This window comes from Archocentrus centrarchus, unplaced genomic scaffold (genome assembly GCF_007364275.1).
Source record: "Archocentrus centrarchus isolate MPI-CPG fArcCen1 unplaced genomic scaffold, fArcCen1 scaffold_38_ctg1, whole genome shotgun sequence".
NCBI classification, from domain to species: domain Eukaryota; kingdom Metazoa; phylum Chordata; class Actinopteri; order Cichliformes; family Cichlidae; genus Archocentrus; species Archocentrus centrarchus.
This window is the reverse complement of record NW_022060265.1, coordinates 2,602,615-2,621,322: the sequence shown is the minus strand read 5'-3', so window position 1 is coordinate 2,621,322 and position 18,708 is coordinate 2,602,615. Positions and strand designations below refer to the sequence as shown.

Sequence of the window (18,708 nt, the reverse complement as noted above, 5' to 3'; positions counted from 1 at the left end):
TCTGCTGCTTCCTGCTGAAGTCCACGATCAGTTCCTTTGTTTTGCTGACGTTGAGCAGGAGGTGGTTCTCCTGGCACCAGTTCTCCAGGCGGGAGACCTCTCTCCTGTAGGCTGTCTCCTCATTGTGAGAGATTAGTCCCACAACAGCAGTGTCGTCAGCAAACTTGATGATGACGTTGGACTCTGACGTGGCCTCGCAGTCATGGGTGTACAGTGAGTACAGCAGAGGGCTGAGCACACAGCCTTGGGGGGATCCAGTGTTGAGGGTGAGGGAGGATGAGGTGAGGTGACCCACTCGTACCACCTGTGGTCTGCTGGTCAGGAAGCTGTGAACCCACCTGCACAGGGATGGGCCCAGGCCCAGGTCCAGCAGCTTAGAGACCAGCCTGGAGGGAACTATGGTGTTGAATGCTGAGCTGTAATCTACAAACAGCACTCTCACATAGTTCCCCTTACCAGTGTCTATGTGTGAAAGGGTCTTGTGGAGGAGGAAGGATATGGCGTCATCTGTGGATCTGTCTGGCCGGTATGCAAACTGTAGTGGGTCGAGGGTGGTGGGCAGTGAGGAGGTGATGAATGTCTTGATGAGTCTCTCAAAACACTTCATCACCACAGAGGTGAGTGCTATGGGCCTGAAGTCATTGGGGCTGCTGGGGTGTGGTTTCTTTGGGACAGGGACTATGATGGACTTTTTAAAGCAGGTGGGAATCACACACAGTTTCAGTGAGAGGTTGAATATCAGTGTAAACACAGGTGCCAGCTCGTCAGCGCAGGTCTTAAGGACACGTCCACTAATACCGTCTGGTCCAGCCGCTTTCCTGGTGTTTACACGTCTAAACGCCCTCCTCACGTCGCGCTCCGTCACAGTGAGTGTCTCCGCCCCTCCGGCCGGGAGCACAGCGGGCTGTCGGCTTCCCGACTCAAAGCGCGCAAAGAAGATGTTGAGTTCATCAGCCAGAGAAGCGTCGGCACTCACCGGGTGTGTGTGTGGTGCTTTGTAGTCCGTGATGGTGCGTAGTCCCTGCCACAGTCCCCTGGAGTCAGACTGTTGTAGTTGCTGTTCCAGTCTGCGGCCGTAGCGATGTTTAGCCTCTTTCACCGCTCTGCGGACGTTGTATGATGCAACCTTGTAGTCCTCCATGTTCCCAGAGGCGAGGCCGGAGTTGTAGGCAATGGTGCGGGACCTCAGGGCGTCGCGGACAGATTTATCCACCCACGGCTTCTGGTTAGGAAAAGTCCTGACGGTCCTCCTAAGTGAAGTGTCTTCAACAACTTTCCCAATAAATCCCACAACAGTTTCCGTAAACTCCTCGATGTCTCAGATAAACAATTGCTTAACATCAATCACTGGTTCAATCTCCCGATTGAGCACATATCAATGGAAAGAGTATCTGCCTCCTTAAAAAACAGGATGGCACACTTGAAACATGGTCTCCATTCTATATAACTCTAGAATCCTGATTTTTGCCTGTCGACAAATACCTTAATCTACATTGTTAAATTTTCTATTTAAGCATATTGTTATTATAAGTTAGATAGAAAGATATGAGTGTCTTGTTGTGAATGATGAAAAAATGTGCAGAGCACTTCTCAAGCGGAAAATCCCCCAACATCAGGGCGGCTGTGCACGCATTTAAAACACCAGCACCACAAGGTAATTAACACACATAATCCAGCTCACATAAGCATAACACAATGTCGGCCACCTGTGTAGGTTGTATACAAAGGCTGCAAACACCCAAAGGTGTTGTTGCTCAGGAGGTAGAGCGGGTCACCTACTGATCGGAAGGTCAGTGGTTCGATTCTTGGCTACTCCAGGCTGCATGCCAATGTATCCTTGGGCAAGGTACTTGGAGTGTGAATGTTAGATAATTGAAGCACTTAGCTTAGTTAATCATGGAAGTGCTTGTATGAACAGGTGTGCATGGGTAAATGTAAACAAGCTGTATAAGTGCTTTGAGTGCTCAGACTGAGTAGAAAAGCACTATATAAGAACTAGTCATTTACCCAGCTCTGAAGTCTGATTAGCACACATCTAACCAAGCTAGCTCTGTGAGCAGCTCCAAAACAGAACCAGCTTCATGTGGTGGATAACATCAGGATGCAGATGGATGTTTTAATTCCTTCAAAGAGTTCAGTTTGTTTTTGTCAAGCATTTGTTGTGTTCTGTTGTTCTACACCACATGTAGATGTTGTTAATCTACTGCACTGGCGCTGTTACTGTAGGGTTTATTCGATTTTGGAGTTTGTTTTTCTTTATTGTTGACTGTTGTTGATGTTCATGTGTGTCCTTAATATTACACACATTTACCACGTAATGCTGCTATCTTGTGAACAGTTGGTTGTTGAATACAATTTTTTAAACTGTATCTTTTGTCAAGTTTTATTACACAATAGTCAGTCTTGCTCCTTGAATCTTCCACCTGACAAACTATGAAAGAAAACAAAACTAATACTAAAACTAACAAAAACTAAACTAAAACTAAGCATGAAACCAAAAATAAAAATGAGCAAAACCACTCTGAAAACAGACTAAAATTAACTGTTTTAGAGACAAAAAAAAAGTAAAAATGAACTAAAACTAAACTAAAATGTAAAATCCAAAACTATTGTAACCGTGGTTCATAGCATAGGAAACTTTATTCACTGTTGCTTCACTGGCAATCTTTGCAATTTCTCTAAAAACCTAAACCTTGAAGGCATTCTTGCTATAAAAATAATTCTTTACATTCTGCTTCATATGCACTGTGTTTGCTCAAGTCTTTTCTGGGCACTCCAATTTCTTTTGCCATCAAAAATGAAACTAAGCAAGCTTCCAGTCTCAGCCCAGACCAAAAAAGATTCTAAATCTCAAGAGTTCTTCTCCCTGGTTAAAGGATAACAAAGCATAAACCAAGCATCAACCAAGGATCATTTGTTGATTTCAATTTGTATACCATGAGTTTATTATATCTGACATATCAATATGGTCTAAAATGCAAAATTATAAAAATCACTTATAATTTTATACTACTGTTATGATTATGGCTAAAGTCTTGACCAACCAAATGTCTCTGGATTTGATTGAAGCTGAGTTACGGGTTCATCGATAATAAAACATAGTCATTATTTGCAATCTTAAATGTCATCAGAATACAAGTGTGTCAATTCACCTTAACAGCAAGTTTATTACAACTGGTACTATGATCTGATTAGTTTTAAGATGACCAATCTGGTCTGTGATAGTAGCTCGGATGGTTCAGTCATGAGATTTCTGTCATGAGGATGTACACATATAGCTTTTAAGGAAGCTGTTACTTTGTGGCATCTTAAATAAATTATAAAAATGCACTTACCTCATCCACGTTCTCAAAGGCGTTGATGACATCATAAGGTAAACAAGACAATAGGTCGATGACAAACCAGGTTTTGACATAGTTCATGCGAATGAGCTTTGGATCAGAGATAACCTCTCCAGCTGGACCAACGAAGGTAGTATGGAAGTTCAGAACAATGTCCACGAGGAAGATGACATCCACAATGCTGTCCACCACCAGCCAGGTGACATTGTTCTGCTTGGTCTTAAAGGAGACATTGTAGGGCACCATGATAGCAGTGTAGAATGTCAGGATGAGGATAACCCAGTCCCATGTGGTCTTGAAAAGGCAATAGTGGAGAATGATGTGTGGTGGTGTCTTTGGAGTTTCCTGTTTGTACTGAGGCAAGATGTCTGAACCCAGCTGTAGAACCTGCAATACTCAATAAAACAAACAGAGTTAGGCTGGGCTTAAAAACTTTCCAAAACAACATGTTTGAGATATTAATAACATCTTACAATATTTTCTGTTCTGGCACCTGGTTATTGTCAAAGGTGTCGGTGTGTTTCAAAGAAACCAACATGGTTTGGTGGCACAGTGTCATATTCAGGAGGTTTTTATGAGATTTTGTATATGATTCCACAAATGAAAAGTGGCTAATGACATGACACTGTTGGTCTGAAATGAAATGCTACACTGTAGGACATTTTCCCTGGCATAAAACATAATTATCAATTGCCTGTGGTATGCCTCTACCTTACCCCCTTTTCTAATTCAATTCTTCAATTGCAAAATATATGAAGACAATGTTTTCCTCTCTCTATTTATGGCATATTGCAATATTAAGCTTTTAGATCTGAAGTCTAAAATGAGTGCAAAATTACATATGTCACTTGATCAGCGTTGGTATGTCACAAAGAATTTTCCAAATAACAAAACATGGAAAATTGAATAATATGCTTATGCTTATGCCTGTAAATCAGTTTCCCCAAATCCTTACAGAGGCACAGAGTGCAAATTTAAAGCCACAATAGGCAATAGACTGTAACTATTTCTCATCAATAATAGAAATGATGAGAAATACACCAAATTTTATTTAACAAGTTTTCTCTTTTAAGCATATTGATGACATGAGCCAAATGCTATTGTAAATGGACTGGCTCTTATATAGCACTTTTCTACTCTACTTGAGCACTCAAATCTCCAATCTCATTCTATAGGTATTTCTGTAACACCCCATAACTATGTTCATCACACGGACAGAGATAAGTCACGCCTCCTTTAGCGGAAATAGAAGTTACGGCTGAGGGCGAAGATACTGCACCACCTTCATCGCCATCAGTACTGCACAGCTACATAATTCATCATCTTCATCATTCAAGTTGTAGTAAGAGAGTGGAAAAGGTTTATAGGAGTGTGGGAAGAGTTTATAAAGCCTTAAAATATATATAAATAATAAATATAATGCTGCTATTTCAAATATTTTCACCTATTGTGGGGGGTCTCTGGAACGTAACTTCCATGTTAGGTGAGGGATCAATGTACAAGCCCTTAGTGGGGTTAGGTAAATTGGTGATTTGCTTCAGCATTAAAGCATCTCTAATCTTAATTTGCTCATTTGCTCCTGAATATAAAATGCGATTCCGCCACCATATACATTTCTATCCTTCCTGAAAATCCTAGATCCTTGTACTGTTAATTCTGCATCTTCAAGATGTGTCTCAGGTCCTGCTAATACAAGTATGTTATCTGCTGATAATATTTCAGTAATTTCATAGGTTATGTGTAATACTATGTATGTGTGCTATTTTCAAACCTTTTCCAGTAACTGACAAAAACTTATCCTTAACTAAAGTTATAAAGTATTTTTGCTTTCCTACTAGCAACTTCCTAACTTTGGAGCTAACACTAAGAAAAAATTTATACCAACACACCATACATAAAACTACAAACAGCCACATATTAATCCACCACAGACAGTCATATTCATATACATTGCCAAACCAGTCATACTATAAGCTAAAACATGCTGAGCTCCACATAACTGTTTTCCTTTAAATTGTACTATACTTTAATTAGTCTTATAAATTACACTATATCTAGTCTTTGTCTTTAACTGATTACTAAAAATTATCTGATTATTATTCTGACCTAGCCCATTTCCATGTAAATACATCAAACCCTCAACTACAAAACACAATTTTTAATATTCATAACATAATAGACTCTTTACGACATATACATATATCTTTACATATCCCATATTTAATGTTCTTGTGAATTTTTTTTTTTTTTGGACTCCATATTTAGCCATTGTCTAACTTCATAATATCCTTGAGTTACTTAGACTGACCAGATCACCTTATTAAAATAGTTCACCGCCACCTCGTGATCTTGAAAATGCTTAGTCCAGGGGTGCCCAAACTCCCGGCCCACGGGCCGCTTCTGGTCCCACCCTTACTTCCAGTCTGCGAATTGATGTCAAAAATAACATACAATTTGGCCCTTAAATTAGTTATTTGATATTTCGCTTAACCCTCTTCATTTGAGGGGAAGGCAAAATGTCAAAAAAGTAACTAAAAATGCCAAATTGTACCCTATTTTTGACATCGATTCATGGACAGGAAGTAGGGGTGGGGCCGGATGTAGGGGGCGGGGCCGGAAGTAGGGGGGCAGGACAAGTTTGGGCACCCCTGGCTTAGTCTCTCTGTTGAATGTCACAAAAAGCGTTGCTGGATGAATTATCCCATGTCGGATCCCTGTTTCATGCAACTTTCCTCTAATATCATGGACCTGTGCTCTTCTTTTTGCCATCTCTGCTGTTAAATGAGACAAAATCCCCAACTTTGCTGCTCAAAAGTTAATCCTTACCATCTCGTTGGCAATTTTTAAAATAGCTGCATTAGCTGTGACAACTGGGTGGAAATGGGCTCCAGCAGAAGCAGTGCAGCAAGCCACATCTGCTCTGAGACACAAAGATGTCATGGGAAAGTTCAGCAAGGAAGAGGTTGTATTGGGTTAGAGGCAGGCAACCCATCTTGGCTGAAAGCTACAACAGTAGAGAAGAGGAGAATGGTGCTTGACGAGGTACGAAAGTTGTCTACATCATAGAACTCACCGTACCGTGGGAAGAATCAGTGGAGGAGGCATACGAAAGTAAGAAGCTGCGCTATACTTAGCTGGTGATGGAAGTAAAAGGGGGAGGATGGAAAACCAAAATTTACACTGTGGAGGTAGGATGTAGAAGATGTGTTACTAAGTCTACTATCAAACTGCTAAAAAACCTAGGGATCCAGGGAAAAGTGCTGCAGCCGACCATCAAAGCTCTTTCAGCAGCAGCTGAAAGAAGTAGCCAATGGCTTTGGATAAAAAGGAATGATCCCTGCTGGGCCCCAGCAAGATAATATCAGGAACCGGATGATAGGACAGGGGGGTGGACCTAGGACCCCAGATGCCGCCGTTGAGCCCTCCGGAAATGTAGTGGGCTAATCAACAAAACATTGAAGATGGAGGGTTCCCACTTGATAACCCTCACCTATCAACCTTATGCCACCCGTATTGTTCTCATGTAAGTGTAACACCTGTTACACTTACATGAGAACATACAAGAGATTGATTAACATCTCATCCTGTGTCTATTTGAGCTTGGCTGTGCATTTTTGTAGTCTCACCATCATCGCTCGACTTCCAAATTTATTCTCTGATCCAATTCTGCGGGCAAATTCCACTTCAGGATTACCTTGTAGATTTTTGTCATTAAATTAATTGTTAAGGAAAGGTGCCATAAAATCAGTGGGGTTTCCTTTTCCAAACTTTCAGCCTTTCTTTCAATTCTTTGCTCTCCTTTTCAAGTAACTCTTTTCATTTTTCCAGGGCATGCACCCAATATTCCATGCTCAAGAGAGTCAGTTCTACTTTCACAAGCTTCTTCTTACACTCACTCAAGTCTTCTTTCATCAAATTAAGCTGTGGCTGTAGTTTATGCATTGCAGCATTTATCTCCTTACGTATTATGTAAGGAATTTCTGTGGGGTTTTACCTTTCTGGTCTAGAGACTCCAAAACCACAAGGAGCTAAGCAAGAAATTTGGTGTGTTCTTTACTCTTCAAAGATGTGCAACACGATATTCATATTCCTGGAGGTTTGGTACGTATTATAAATTTTGACTGTATTTATGTAAAGTGGAAAGTAAACAACATCAAGGATATCAGGGTGTTAAAGCTATAAAATTATATGGTATTGATATGCAAGCGTCTTTCTCATGCCCGATTGGCTTAGTTTAACCATGTGTGGGTGGCAGTGGCGCAGTGGGTAGGTGCTCACCTCACAACCGCAGGGTTGCTGGCAAGATACTTAGCACGCATTGCCTAAGTGTGAATGTGGTTGTGTGGTTGGTGTTTGGTAGTCACTCACATCCAGTTCCAGTGTAGGTTCGTTGTTGTCTTTTGTTTTAATACGCAAATAAACCACTTTAATTTCACCCTCTGCCTGAGTCCTGCATTTTGGTTCTAACCCCTCCAGCCACACAGCCCGACATGACACTCTATTATGTACAGATTATTTACACTGACACATTGTTCATTCTGTAAGTATTGTTTATACAGTACATATTGTTTATACTGAATTTTTTAAATCATTTTACTTTACCTCTTATACTTATTTTATTATATTCTAGTTATTGTTTCTGCTCTGTACAATACCTTTGCCACTGCTACACTCAATTTCCCCATCGTGGGACTAATAAAGGAATTTCTTATCTTTGTTTTCTCTTTCTCACCTCCTCCTCTTTTCTCCTAGGCTCCTTGTCTCTTTATCTGTGTTTATGTGTGTCCTTTGTTTGGCCACTCCCTCCTGCATTTGTGCCTGGCATACATTCTCCAAATTACCTCATCAACCCCTGCAGTCTCAGACTTTCCCAACAGTCTTTTGCAGACTGCTCTGACACAATCAGTGGCTACATACTTAGTCATAAGCTAAAAAATAGTGCTGTAGATAAACAAGGAAAGAATACATCAGTAGTGTGCAGACAAGGGCATTATTTAAAATCTGCCACCAAATACACTGACTGCGACTGTGTCACCATGTGGTACTTAAGAAGAACCTCAATTTACCATTATGAAAAGGGTTTATATCTCTAGTATTTTTTTTCTTAGAAAGATAAAAGACCTTGTTGTAAGAGAAATGATGTTACCTCTGCCAGCCGTGAATGTTTATGGACATTCTCTCCTTTATGGACAGAAGGGGTAAGCTGCTGAAGAACTCCTCGACTGCTGGTTAGTGCACGAGTCAAACGGGCAAATTTACCCCACCCTACCAAGGAGATGACATGACAGCATCAAATCACTGAAAATGCAGCTTAACATTAAACATTAGTGAATGACTAAACCACTGCTTGATTCTGTAGCAACTAATGGCTATTCTAGTTGACAAGTGGATAGTAGGATTTTTTTCCTTTTTTTCCAGTTTAAAAAATACTCACCATTCAATGTTAAGGACAGACATTTTTCCATGAAGGCAAATGGTAAGAGCCAAAAGGTCTAAATTTTTTCTGTTCTTTCATTGCTTTGACTAGCAATATGAACTTAAGTTACTTAAAATACATGTAAAGTCAGTTTATAAACATGGTTACATATTAGAATTTGAGCTATTTCACCCGAGTCCACAGGGATATTGTTTTGTGTTCTATTGGATTATGCAAAACAATATCCTGAAGCAGTACTACTGCTCAGCATTTTTGCAAAGAGTATGAGCAGGCACTGATTCAGGTTTTCTCCTGATTCGGTGTCCTAAAAAGGTATACTGACTGACCAGTCGCCCCCAATATTGGAGACAGGCGCATTTGTCCCACCCAAAAATTACACAGCAGAGGAGAAAAATACTCGATTATGTTTTTTGTTTTTTTTTAAGTCTATCATGTCTGGCAGTGTTTGCAAGCAGAATTGTGATCTGAATGCCCTGTTATGCCAAACATATTCTTGTTCTTCCAAGATAAGCTCTATAGAGTCTGTATAGGCTTTTCTTGTTAATGTTTGTGTTTTTGTTTTTTTTTTGTGTACATATACATGTAATTCCAGCTGAGGCTGAGGGAAAAAAAAAAGAAAAAAAAAGAGAAATGGGAGAAGACAGAAAAAGAGGACAGAGCACCACTAAACTAACCAAAACAAATCAAATGCTGCAACTACAAAAGAAAGAAAAAAGACAACTTACAAAACAAGCCATACCTGGAAAAATAACTATGCAGAAGAGGCACAACAAAATGAAGCATGGCTGTATAAGAACAACAATTTCGTTATGCTATGATTGTGTTAGTGTCTGTGTCTATGTCGTGAAGTTAATTTATTTGAAGTCTGCTCGGCTCCTCCAGTGCTGTGCGCGGTTGTTTACAGACCACCTACTTATAACAAGGATTTTATTAGTGACTTTGCTGATTTCCTGGAAGGAATAATGCCAAACTATGATCAGATTTTAATAGTTGGTGATTTTAATATTCATGTATGCTGTCCTTTGAAGCCCTCGGCCAATGATTTTCTACATCTTATTGATTCTTTTAATTTTGTGCAATCTGTGTCAAGTCCAACGCAGGAACGTGGGCACACTCTTGATCTTGTTTTAACTTATGGTTTTAGTGTTTTTAACTTAGAGGTTTGTGATGCTGTTTTCTCTGACCATATGCCCGTTGTCTTTGACATGCCTCTCTCCTGTCATATGGTGAAATCTGTTATTCCTACACGGCGCTGTCGCGCCTTTAATTCCTCTACTGCTGCTCAGTTCTCCTCAGTCTTTAACACTGTAATCAGCTCCCCTGAGTGCCTCCGCCTTAATTCAGATGTCGAGGTACTCACTTCTCGATTTAACTCGACTTGCCTGACTGTATTAGATACTGTAGCTCCGCTGAAAATGAGACCTTCCAAACCTCGATCTGAGCCTTGGATGAATGACCGAACACGCTCTGCCAGGCGCGAGTGCAGGAGAGCTGAGTGTAAGTGGAAAAAGGACAAGTTACAGGTGTCCTTCCAGTTACTTCGGGATAGTTGGCGGTTTTATCAGAAAACTGTGAAGGCTGTTAAATCTAAGTATTTTTCTGATATCATCACCTCTAATTGTCACAATCCTCGTGTTCTTTTTAAAGTTGTAAATTCTGTTCTGAGTGCACCTCAATCTGATTACCTGGAGAACTCCTTTGAACTGTGTAAGAACTTCATGAAGGTGTTTATCGATAAGGTTGCTAGCATTAGGGCACTCGTTAGTTCTTCCTCCTATGACCTCTCTATCCCTGTCACTTGCCCGGCTGTTTTTGACCAGTTTGAGCCTGTCACTCCGTCGTCCCTGCGGGAAATCATTGGTCATATGAAGCCTGCTGGGTCTCCAAATGACCCCTTGACACCTCGCCTCTTCAAGGAGGTTTTTCCCACTTTGGCATTTTACGTGCTTAGTATTATTAATGGGAGCTTAGCAAAGGGTATAGTCCATGCTTGTCTTAAGAAGGCAGTTGTGACCCCACTCATTAAAAAACCTGGCCTAGACTCCTCTCAACTTTCCAATTTCAGGCCGATTTCTAAACTCCCTTTTATTTCAAAAATTCTAGTGAAGATTGTCTACTGCCAGCTCAGTTCGTTTTTAGATAAGTATGACACCCTAGAAGACTTCCAGTCTGGTTTTAAATCCCGCCACAGTACTGAGTCGGCACTGTTGCGGGTTTTTAATGACATTCTCTTAGCCACAGATGCTGGTCATTGTGTTGCTTTGGTCCTGTTGGACCTAACAGCGGCCTTCGATACTGTGGACCACCAGATCCTCCTGTCTCGACTGGAAAACTGGGTGGGCATTAAGGGGGTGGTGTTAGATTAGTTTCGATCCTATCTGTCAGAGAGAAGTTTTTGTGTTCGTTTTGGGGCTGCTGAATCTTGCACAGCACCCCTTACATGTGGGGTGCCCCAAGGCTCTATTCTTGGTCCTCTCCTCTTCTCTCTCTACCTACTTCCGATGGGATCAATTCTCAGAAAGTATGACATCGCATTCCACCTTTATGCTGATGACTGCCAAATTTATGTGCCTCTCAAGCAGCAAAATGCATATTCTGCTAACCATCTCCTCGAGTGCATTGGAGAAATCAAGGCATGGCTGTCCACTAACTTTTTGCACCTAAATGATAAAAAGACAGAGGTGTTGCTGCTTGGGCCCAGTGATACTTCAAAAATGACTATTGACCTGGGTCCCTTAACTCAACATCTTACTAAGACAGCAACAAACTTAGGTGTGAAGCTGGACAGTGAACTCAAACTTGATGCCCAAATTAAGTCAGTAGTCAAGTCCAGCTTTTATCAGCTAAGACAACTGCCCAAAGTTAAACCATTTCTTTCTCAGCATCATTTTGAGATTTGAATCCATGCTTTTATTACGACTCACTTAGACTACTGCAATGCACTTTATGTTGGGCTCAGTCAGACACTGCTTGCCCGCCTCCAGATGGTCCAAAATGCTGCTGCACGGCTTTTAGTTGGGGTCAAAAAACGTGAGCACATTTCTCCGATCTTGGCCTCACTTCATTGGCTCCCAGTTCATTTTAGGATTGATTTTAAAATTCTTTTATTTGTTTTTAAATGTCTTCATGGCCTCGCCCCATCATATCTGTCAGATCTGCTCCACCTGTACGTTCCTTCACGTTCACTCAGGTCAGCTGATCTGGCACTGCTGACTGTTCCAAAGACAAAGAGGAAGTCCAGAGGTGACCATGCTTTTTCAGTTGCTGCCCCAAAACTGTGGAACGATCTTCCTTTGCACATTAGGCAGGCTGACTCACTCTCTGCTTTTAAGTCCTCTCTTAAAACACATTTTTTCTTATTGGCTTTTAACTCAGTTTGAGATGTTGGTTTTCTTTGTTTATTTTCTTAGCTGTGGTTTTATTTATTTATTTATTAATCCTTTCCTTATCTTATGTCTGTGTTTTGTTTGTTTGTGCTTAGATTTGTACAGCACTTTGGCCAACTGCATTTGATTTTAAAGTGCTTTATAAATAAAGTTGATTGATTGATTGATTGATTGATTGATTGATTGATTGATTGATTGATTGATTGATTGATTGATTGATTGATTGATTGATTGATTGAATTGCACTTGCCAAGGAGAGTGGAAAGCTGCTGCTCTGCCCACAAGGAGCTAGAGGCAGGCAGAGAGGGACACAGGAAATCCAAGCCATCCACAGCCCATCAAGAGCCATGAAAACCCATGGCCGCACATTCCAGGGTCCCACCCCAGCAGAGGGGAGAGAGAGGTCCCAGATAGAGCCCCTCCAGTCAAGGAGCAAGGACCCCAGGGAATTCAAAGCAACAGGAAACCAGCCCCCCCAGAGGCCAGTCCCAGTGCAGGCCGGTGGCAGGGCCCCAAGGCCCAGGTGCCCAAGAACCGCCGGATATACCGCAGAGCGCACCCCAGGCTGGAGAAGCCCAAGCCGCCCTGGCCCACAGCCCCCAGGAGAGCAGGTCGACACCCACGCCAGAACATCCAGCCTGTCCCAGGAACCCCAAGGCACCCACACCCTGGGGAGGCGAGGGACGCAGGAGCGACCAACATGAAGCAGCCGAGAGGCAAGGCACAAGAAGGCCCAGACTCAGGTCATGCACACACGTACGCACACACACACACCCACCCACATATGTGCACACATATACACACACACACACACACACATCCCGAACTACACGCATTCACCGGTGTTGTAGTCAAGACTGCCTAACCCGAGACTGAGACAAGACCAAGACCAGGGGGTATCGAGACCGAGTCAAGACCAAGACTTTTAGGGTCCAAGACCGAGTCGAGACCAAGACCAAGGGAGGGCGAGACCGAGACAAGACCAAGACCGATGTCTGATGCTATATGACATAATATAGTGTGAAAAATGATAAAAATCACTTCTCAAATAGATCTGAAAGGTCCACATTCCCATAAAAAACCCCTGAAATTAAACACTCACAACTCAAATAAATGTAACCATATTTATTAAATACTCCTGGGTGACTTCCATCATTTATCACAGAATGTAAAACAATTATTCATAGTTCATCACAATACTCTTAACTGTTCTCTGCCTTTCATAAACAATACATACAGTTATGTTGTTTTTAAACCAACAGCAATCTTTATAAAAATGTGCGTTAGTTCAAAACCACATAGCTAAATGTGTAAAAATGGCAAAACAATCATTGACAGTAAGAACTAAAGCTACAGGTTTCTCTCATACACAGATTAAAGCTGCAGTAGAAGTGAAAAGAGGCCTATTGCCGACTAATACAGATACTTTTTAATAATTATGAAGAATTTTCATGAAGTTTAACTGGTTTGAGATTTTTTTCCTTTGGATCATTAATTAGTTAAAACCCTGGATAGAACTGGGCAAAGTTTCTATGTAAGTAGAAAATACTTTATCAAAATTGAAGTTATTGTTCTGAAACAATAAAACATTAACAAAACAATTTTCCCCATACACTGATGTCTGGATTTTTTTTTTTTTTTTTGGTAAATGAAGTGTACCAAATCATCAAGCAAGAACAAATGTGAACTGTTTTCCAGGTAGATTGTTCAGAAAGTATAATACATAAATTTAATAAAAATGTCCCTTCATTTACTAGTTTTCTAGATTTTTTTCTTAAATAAACAGCTGTCCGCTGGCTCAGTAGGTACCTTGATTCCCCACACCCCAGCACGGGGCAGGTGCAGGTGGACCCGGGGCCCTAGCGACAACACCATGGAGCACCGCAGCCCCCGAGACCGGCACCACCACCCCCGTCACAGAGGGTAGCCTGCTCCACTCCAGATACTCATTCACTCAACAAGAGACACAAACAAGAGACAAGACAAACTGGCCTGAGTTGGGAATACGGTGCCCAGTCCACCCCAGAGCCCCAAAAGCGCAGACCAAACATCCAGACGCGAGTCGGGCCAACCCACCCCACCCGGTGGCACGCAAGGACAGCAGAGACCCTCCCAGAGCCAGGGGGGACCCACCGGCAGCCGGCGCAATCCCAGACCCCACGCCCCGAGCCCCACAGAGAAGACCGGCCAATCCGGCCAAGGGCCAGAACCCATCACCCCAAGCACCCCGGCCACACCCCAAGACTGTAAGGCAGCACCCACCCAAGCCCCCCCCATCAACCAGGACAAGCACACGGATGCCACAAGAAGGCAGCCCCAGGATTCCAGTCCTGGGGGCTATTGGACACACACGGGCCCCCGGAGTCCACCCCAGGCTGCCCACAAAGCACACCGGGAGCAGAGCCCACAGCCAACCACCTCCGCTAAGTAATGGGAACTGGACTCTCTCTGGTGGGAACCAGACATGCTTTACCAAAAAGCTCTATCTTGGTCTCATCTGTTCACAAGACATTTTACCAGAAGGATTTTGGATTACTGACGTACAGTTTAGCAAACTGCAGTCTAGCTTTTTTATGTCTCTGTGTCAGGAGTGGGGTCCTCCTGGGTCTCCTGCCACAGCGTTTCCTTTCATTCAAATGCCAATGGATAGTTGGCGCTGACACTGATGCACCCTGAGCCTGCGGGACAGCTTGAATTTCTTTAGAACTCAATTGGAGCTGCTTATCCACCATCCGGACTATCCTGTACTGCAACCTTTCATCAATTTTTCTCTTCCGTTCACGTCCATGGGGATTAGCTGCAGTGCCGTGGGCTGTAAAGTTCTTGATTATGTTGCACCTTATGTTACAAGGTGGACTTGTAACTGTGAGATTGTTGATATTTTTCCACAGTTGTGGTTTTCCAGTCCTCAGACAGTTGTCTTCTCCTCTTTCAGTTCTCCATGTTTAGTGTGGCACACACAAACACACAATGCAAAGATTGAGTCAACTTCTCTCCTTTTTCTAGTTTCAGGTGTGATTTTTATATTAACCTCACTTGTTACTTGCCACAGGTGAGTTTTTCCTCTGCTTTTGTGTTGTTCCAATACACACAAAGGAAATAAATGTGTATAACAAAATGTGTGTAATTTCAACAATTTACTGGAACAAAAACATCATTTTCTGGCAAAATTTCAGGGGTGGTAACACTTTCAGCCATGACTGTACACAATAAATCTCAAATGTCTGACACAGCAGATGATGAAGAGCTTTTCCCTCAAAGCAGATCATCATCTCCTACTCAGAAATATTGCAGATTTAGTTTAGATTATTAGGCCCGAGCCTCCCGAAGGGATCGGCGAGGAGCCTATTGTATTCGCTCGCGCGAAAAACAAAAAAGGGTCACAGTCGAGCGCTTCGCGCTCGACTGTGACAACGGACCCTCAAACAAGGTATGTCAGGTCGAACGCTTCTCGAAAACGTATATATGGGGGTGAATGGAGCAGCCCATAATTGAAATCGTTAGCGTCATCAGCTAGCTTGCGCGATGAAATTGGGTAAATGACGAGCGCAACGCGCTCGTCATTGAACATGGACCTCACGACAACGTGGGTCGTGTCGAGACGTTTCCGAAAATGTATATATGAAGGTGACTGGAATGGCGCATTATTGGAATCGTTGGCGTTCTCCATTATTATTATTAGGCCCGAGCCTCCCGAAGGGATCGGCGAGGAGCCTATTGTATTCGCTCGCGCGAAAAACGAAAAGGGGTCAAAGTCGAGCGCGAAGCGCTCGACTTTGACAACGGACCCTCAAACAAGGTAGGTCAGGTCGAACGCTTCTCGAAAACGTATATATGGGGTGAATGGAGCAGCCCATAATTGAAATCGTTAGCGTCATGAGCTAGCTTGCGCGATAAAATTGGGTCAATGACGAGCGCAACGCGCTCGTCATTGACCATGGACCTCACGACGACGTGGGTCGTGTCGAGACGTTTCCGAAAACGTATATATGAAGGTGACTGGAATGGCGCATTATAGGAATCGTTGGCGTTCTCCATTATTATTAGGCCCGAGCCTCACGAAGTGATCGGCGAGGAGCCTATTGTAATCGCTCGCGCGAAAAACGAAAAAAGGTCAAAGTCGAGCGCGAAGCGCTCGACTTTGACAACGGACCCTCAAACAAGGTAAGTCAGGTCGAACGCTTCTCGAAAACGTATATATGGGGGTGAATGGAGCAGCCCATAATTGAAATCGTTAGCGTCATGAGCTAGCTTGCGCGATGAAATTGGGTCAATGACGAGCGCAACGCGCTCGTCATTGACCATGGACCTCACGACAACGTGGGTCGTGTCGAGACGTTTCCGAAAACGTATATATGAAGGTGACTGGAATGGCGCATTATTGGAATCGTTGGCGTTCTCCATTATTATTATTAGGCCCGAGCCTCACGAAGTGATCGGCGAGGAGCCTATTGTATTCGCTTGCGCGAAAAACGAAAAAGGGTCAAAGTCGAGCGCGAAGCGCTCGACTTTGACAACGGACCCTCAAACAAGGTAGGTCAGGTCGAACGCTTGGACCTCACGACAACGTGGGTCGTGTCGAGACGTTTCCGAAAATGTATATATGAAGGTGACTGGAATGGCGCATTATTGGAATCGTTGGCGTTCTCCATTATTATTATTATTATTATTTTTCTTTTCCGCAAATGATCGCAAATTTGACCCCCTGAACATTTACGAAAACGCACCAATTTTTGCACAAAATTCTGGACCGGTGAAAAATTTTGTTTTTTAATATCGCCATTAAAAAACTCAAAAAACCAGTGCAACTGCGCCCCCTGTCAAAATCAAAATACATTGCGCCTATGGGAGGCCTTGCCATGTAAAGTTAGCCCAAGAGTCATGAAATTCGGATCAAACGGAGATCTTGTGAAACCCAACAAAAAAATATATTACACCAACTCCGGACAACAAACAGGAAGTCGGCCATCTTGAATTGAAGTTTGTGAAGCGCAGAGTCAGCATTTTTGCACACCTCGTACTTGAATTAACTTGTCCTAGGGCATTAAACCGACTGGCACCAAAATCGCTCAGGAACATCTTCACAAGTTGGGCATCAAAAGATGTGCGAGGTTTTATAGAATATTCAACGGTGTTGGCATGGCAACCGCGTGAATTTGGTCTTCGTTTTTGTCTCTCGCCGCAATTTTGTTTGTGCATTCGTTCGCACAATCTTTGGCCGATCAGCCTCAAAATTTAATAACTTGTTTACTGACCCGGCCTGAACCCACAATTAGGGAATCAAGTTTCTAGGTGCAACAGCGCCCCCTACAGAAGCAAACAAAAGTTTGTATGGAGGTCCACAATTTTAGTTTCACTGAAATGCATGAAAATTTGTGTCAACATTCTTGACGTCATCCTGATCAAAAAAGCTAATCACACCCATGCTCTATTTTCTAACACGTTGCCATGGCGGAGCCCGAAATGCCCCATTTTATTCTAATGGGAAAAAGCGAAAAATCCCCCATACTAAAGTTTCTGCTTACTTTGCCCGAAATACACGAAATTTGGTACACAGATTGTTGATGTCAGCCTGATCAAAAAAGTCAATCACACCTATGTCATATTTTGGACGCTGTTCCCATGACGATGCCAAAACTGCCCCATTTTATCCCTATGGGAAAAAATGTGAAATTTCTGCGATGGAAAAATGACCCTTGCTTTCTCAAAAATGCATACAAATGCCTGAAATTTGGTACACGTATTCTCCACATCTCCCTGAACATAAAACCTACAGGTGAAAATACTGTAATGTGTAAGGCGTTGCCATGGCGATGCCCAGAATATGGCATCTTTTTCTTTGAAAAAGTCAATACATCCATTGCAGTTTTTCATATGTGACAGCAAAAAAAACCCCGGCTAAAATAGGCACGGCTGGAAAAGCTGGGTTCAAATCGGCACCAGCACCTGGGCGGCGGCCGGCGAGGGCCTATTATCGCCGCTTGCGGCTTTAATTATTATTATTATTTTTCTTTCCGCAAATGATCGCAAATTTGACCCCCTGAACATTTACGAAAACGCACCAATTTTTGCACAAAATTCAGGACCAGTGAAAAATTTTGTTTTTTAATATCGCCATTAAAAAACTCAAAAAACCAGTGCAACTGCGCCCCCTGTCAAAATCAAAATACATTGCGCCTATGGGAGGCCTTGCCATGTAAAGTTAGCCCAAGAGTCATGAAATTCGGATCAAACGGAGATCTTGTGAAACCCAACAAAAAAATATATTACACCAACTCCGGACAACAAACAGGAAGTCGGCCATCTTGAATTGAAGTTTGTGAAGCGCAGAGTCAGCATTTTTGCACACCTCGTACTTGAATTAACTTGTCCTAGGGCATTAAACCGACTGGCACCAAAATCGCTCAGGAACATCTTCACAAGTTGGGCATCAAAAGTTGTGCGAGGTTTTATAGAATATTCAACGGTGTTGGCATGGCAACCGCATGAATTTGGTCTTCGTTTTTGTCTCTCGCCGCAATTTTATTTGTGCATTCGTTCGCAC

The 18,708-nt window shown here is 42.6% G+C and overlaps 1 protein-coding gene across 2 annotated transcripts in view; it reads right to left on the bottom strand.

The window, feature by feature from the left end:
• Nucleotides 1-18,708, bottom strand: part of LOC115776833 (potassium voltage-gated channel subfamily H member 1-like) — a 138,476-nt gene that overhangs the window by 61,957 nt on the left and 57,811 nt on the right. For both annotated transcript variants that reach the window (XM_030724615.1, XM_030724616.1), the window contains exons 5-6: nt 8,488-8,606; nt 3,336-3,728 (exon numbers count right to left, since the gene is read on the bottom strand). In XM_030724615.1, coding sequence (XP_030580475.1) covers nt 3,336-3,728; nt 8,488-8,606 — 512 coding nt within the window. The remainder of the gene's footprint in view (nt 1-3,335; nt 3,729-8,487; nt 8,607-18,708) is intronic.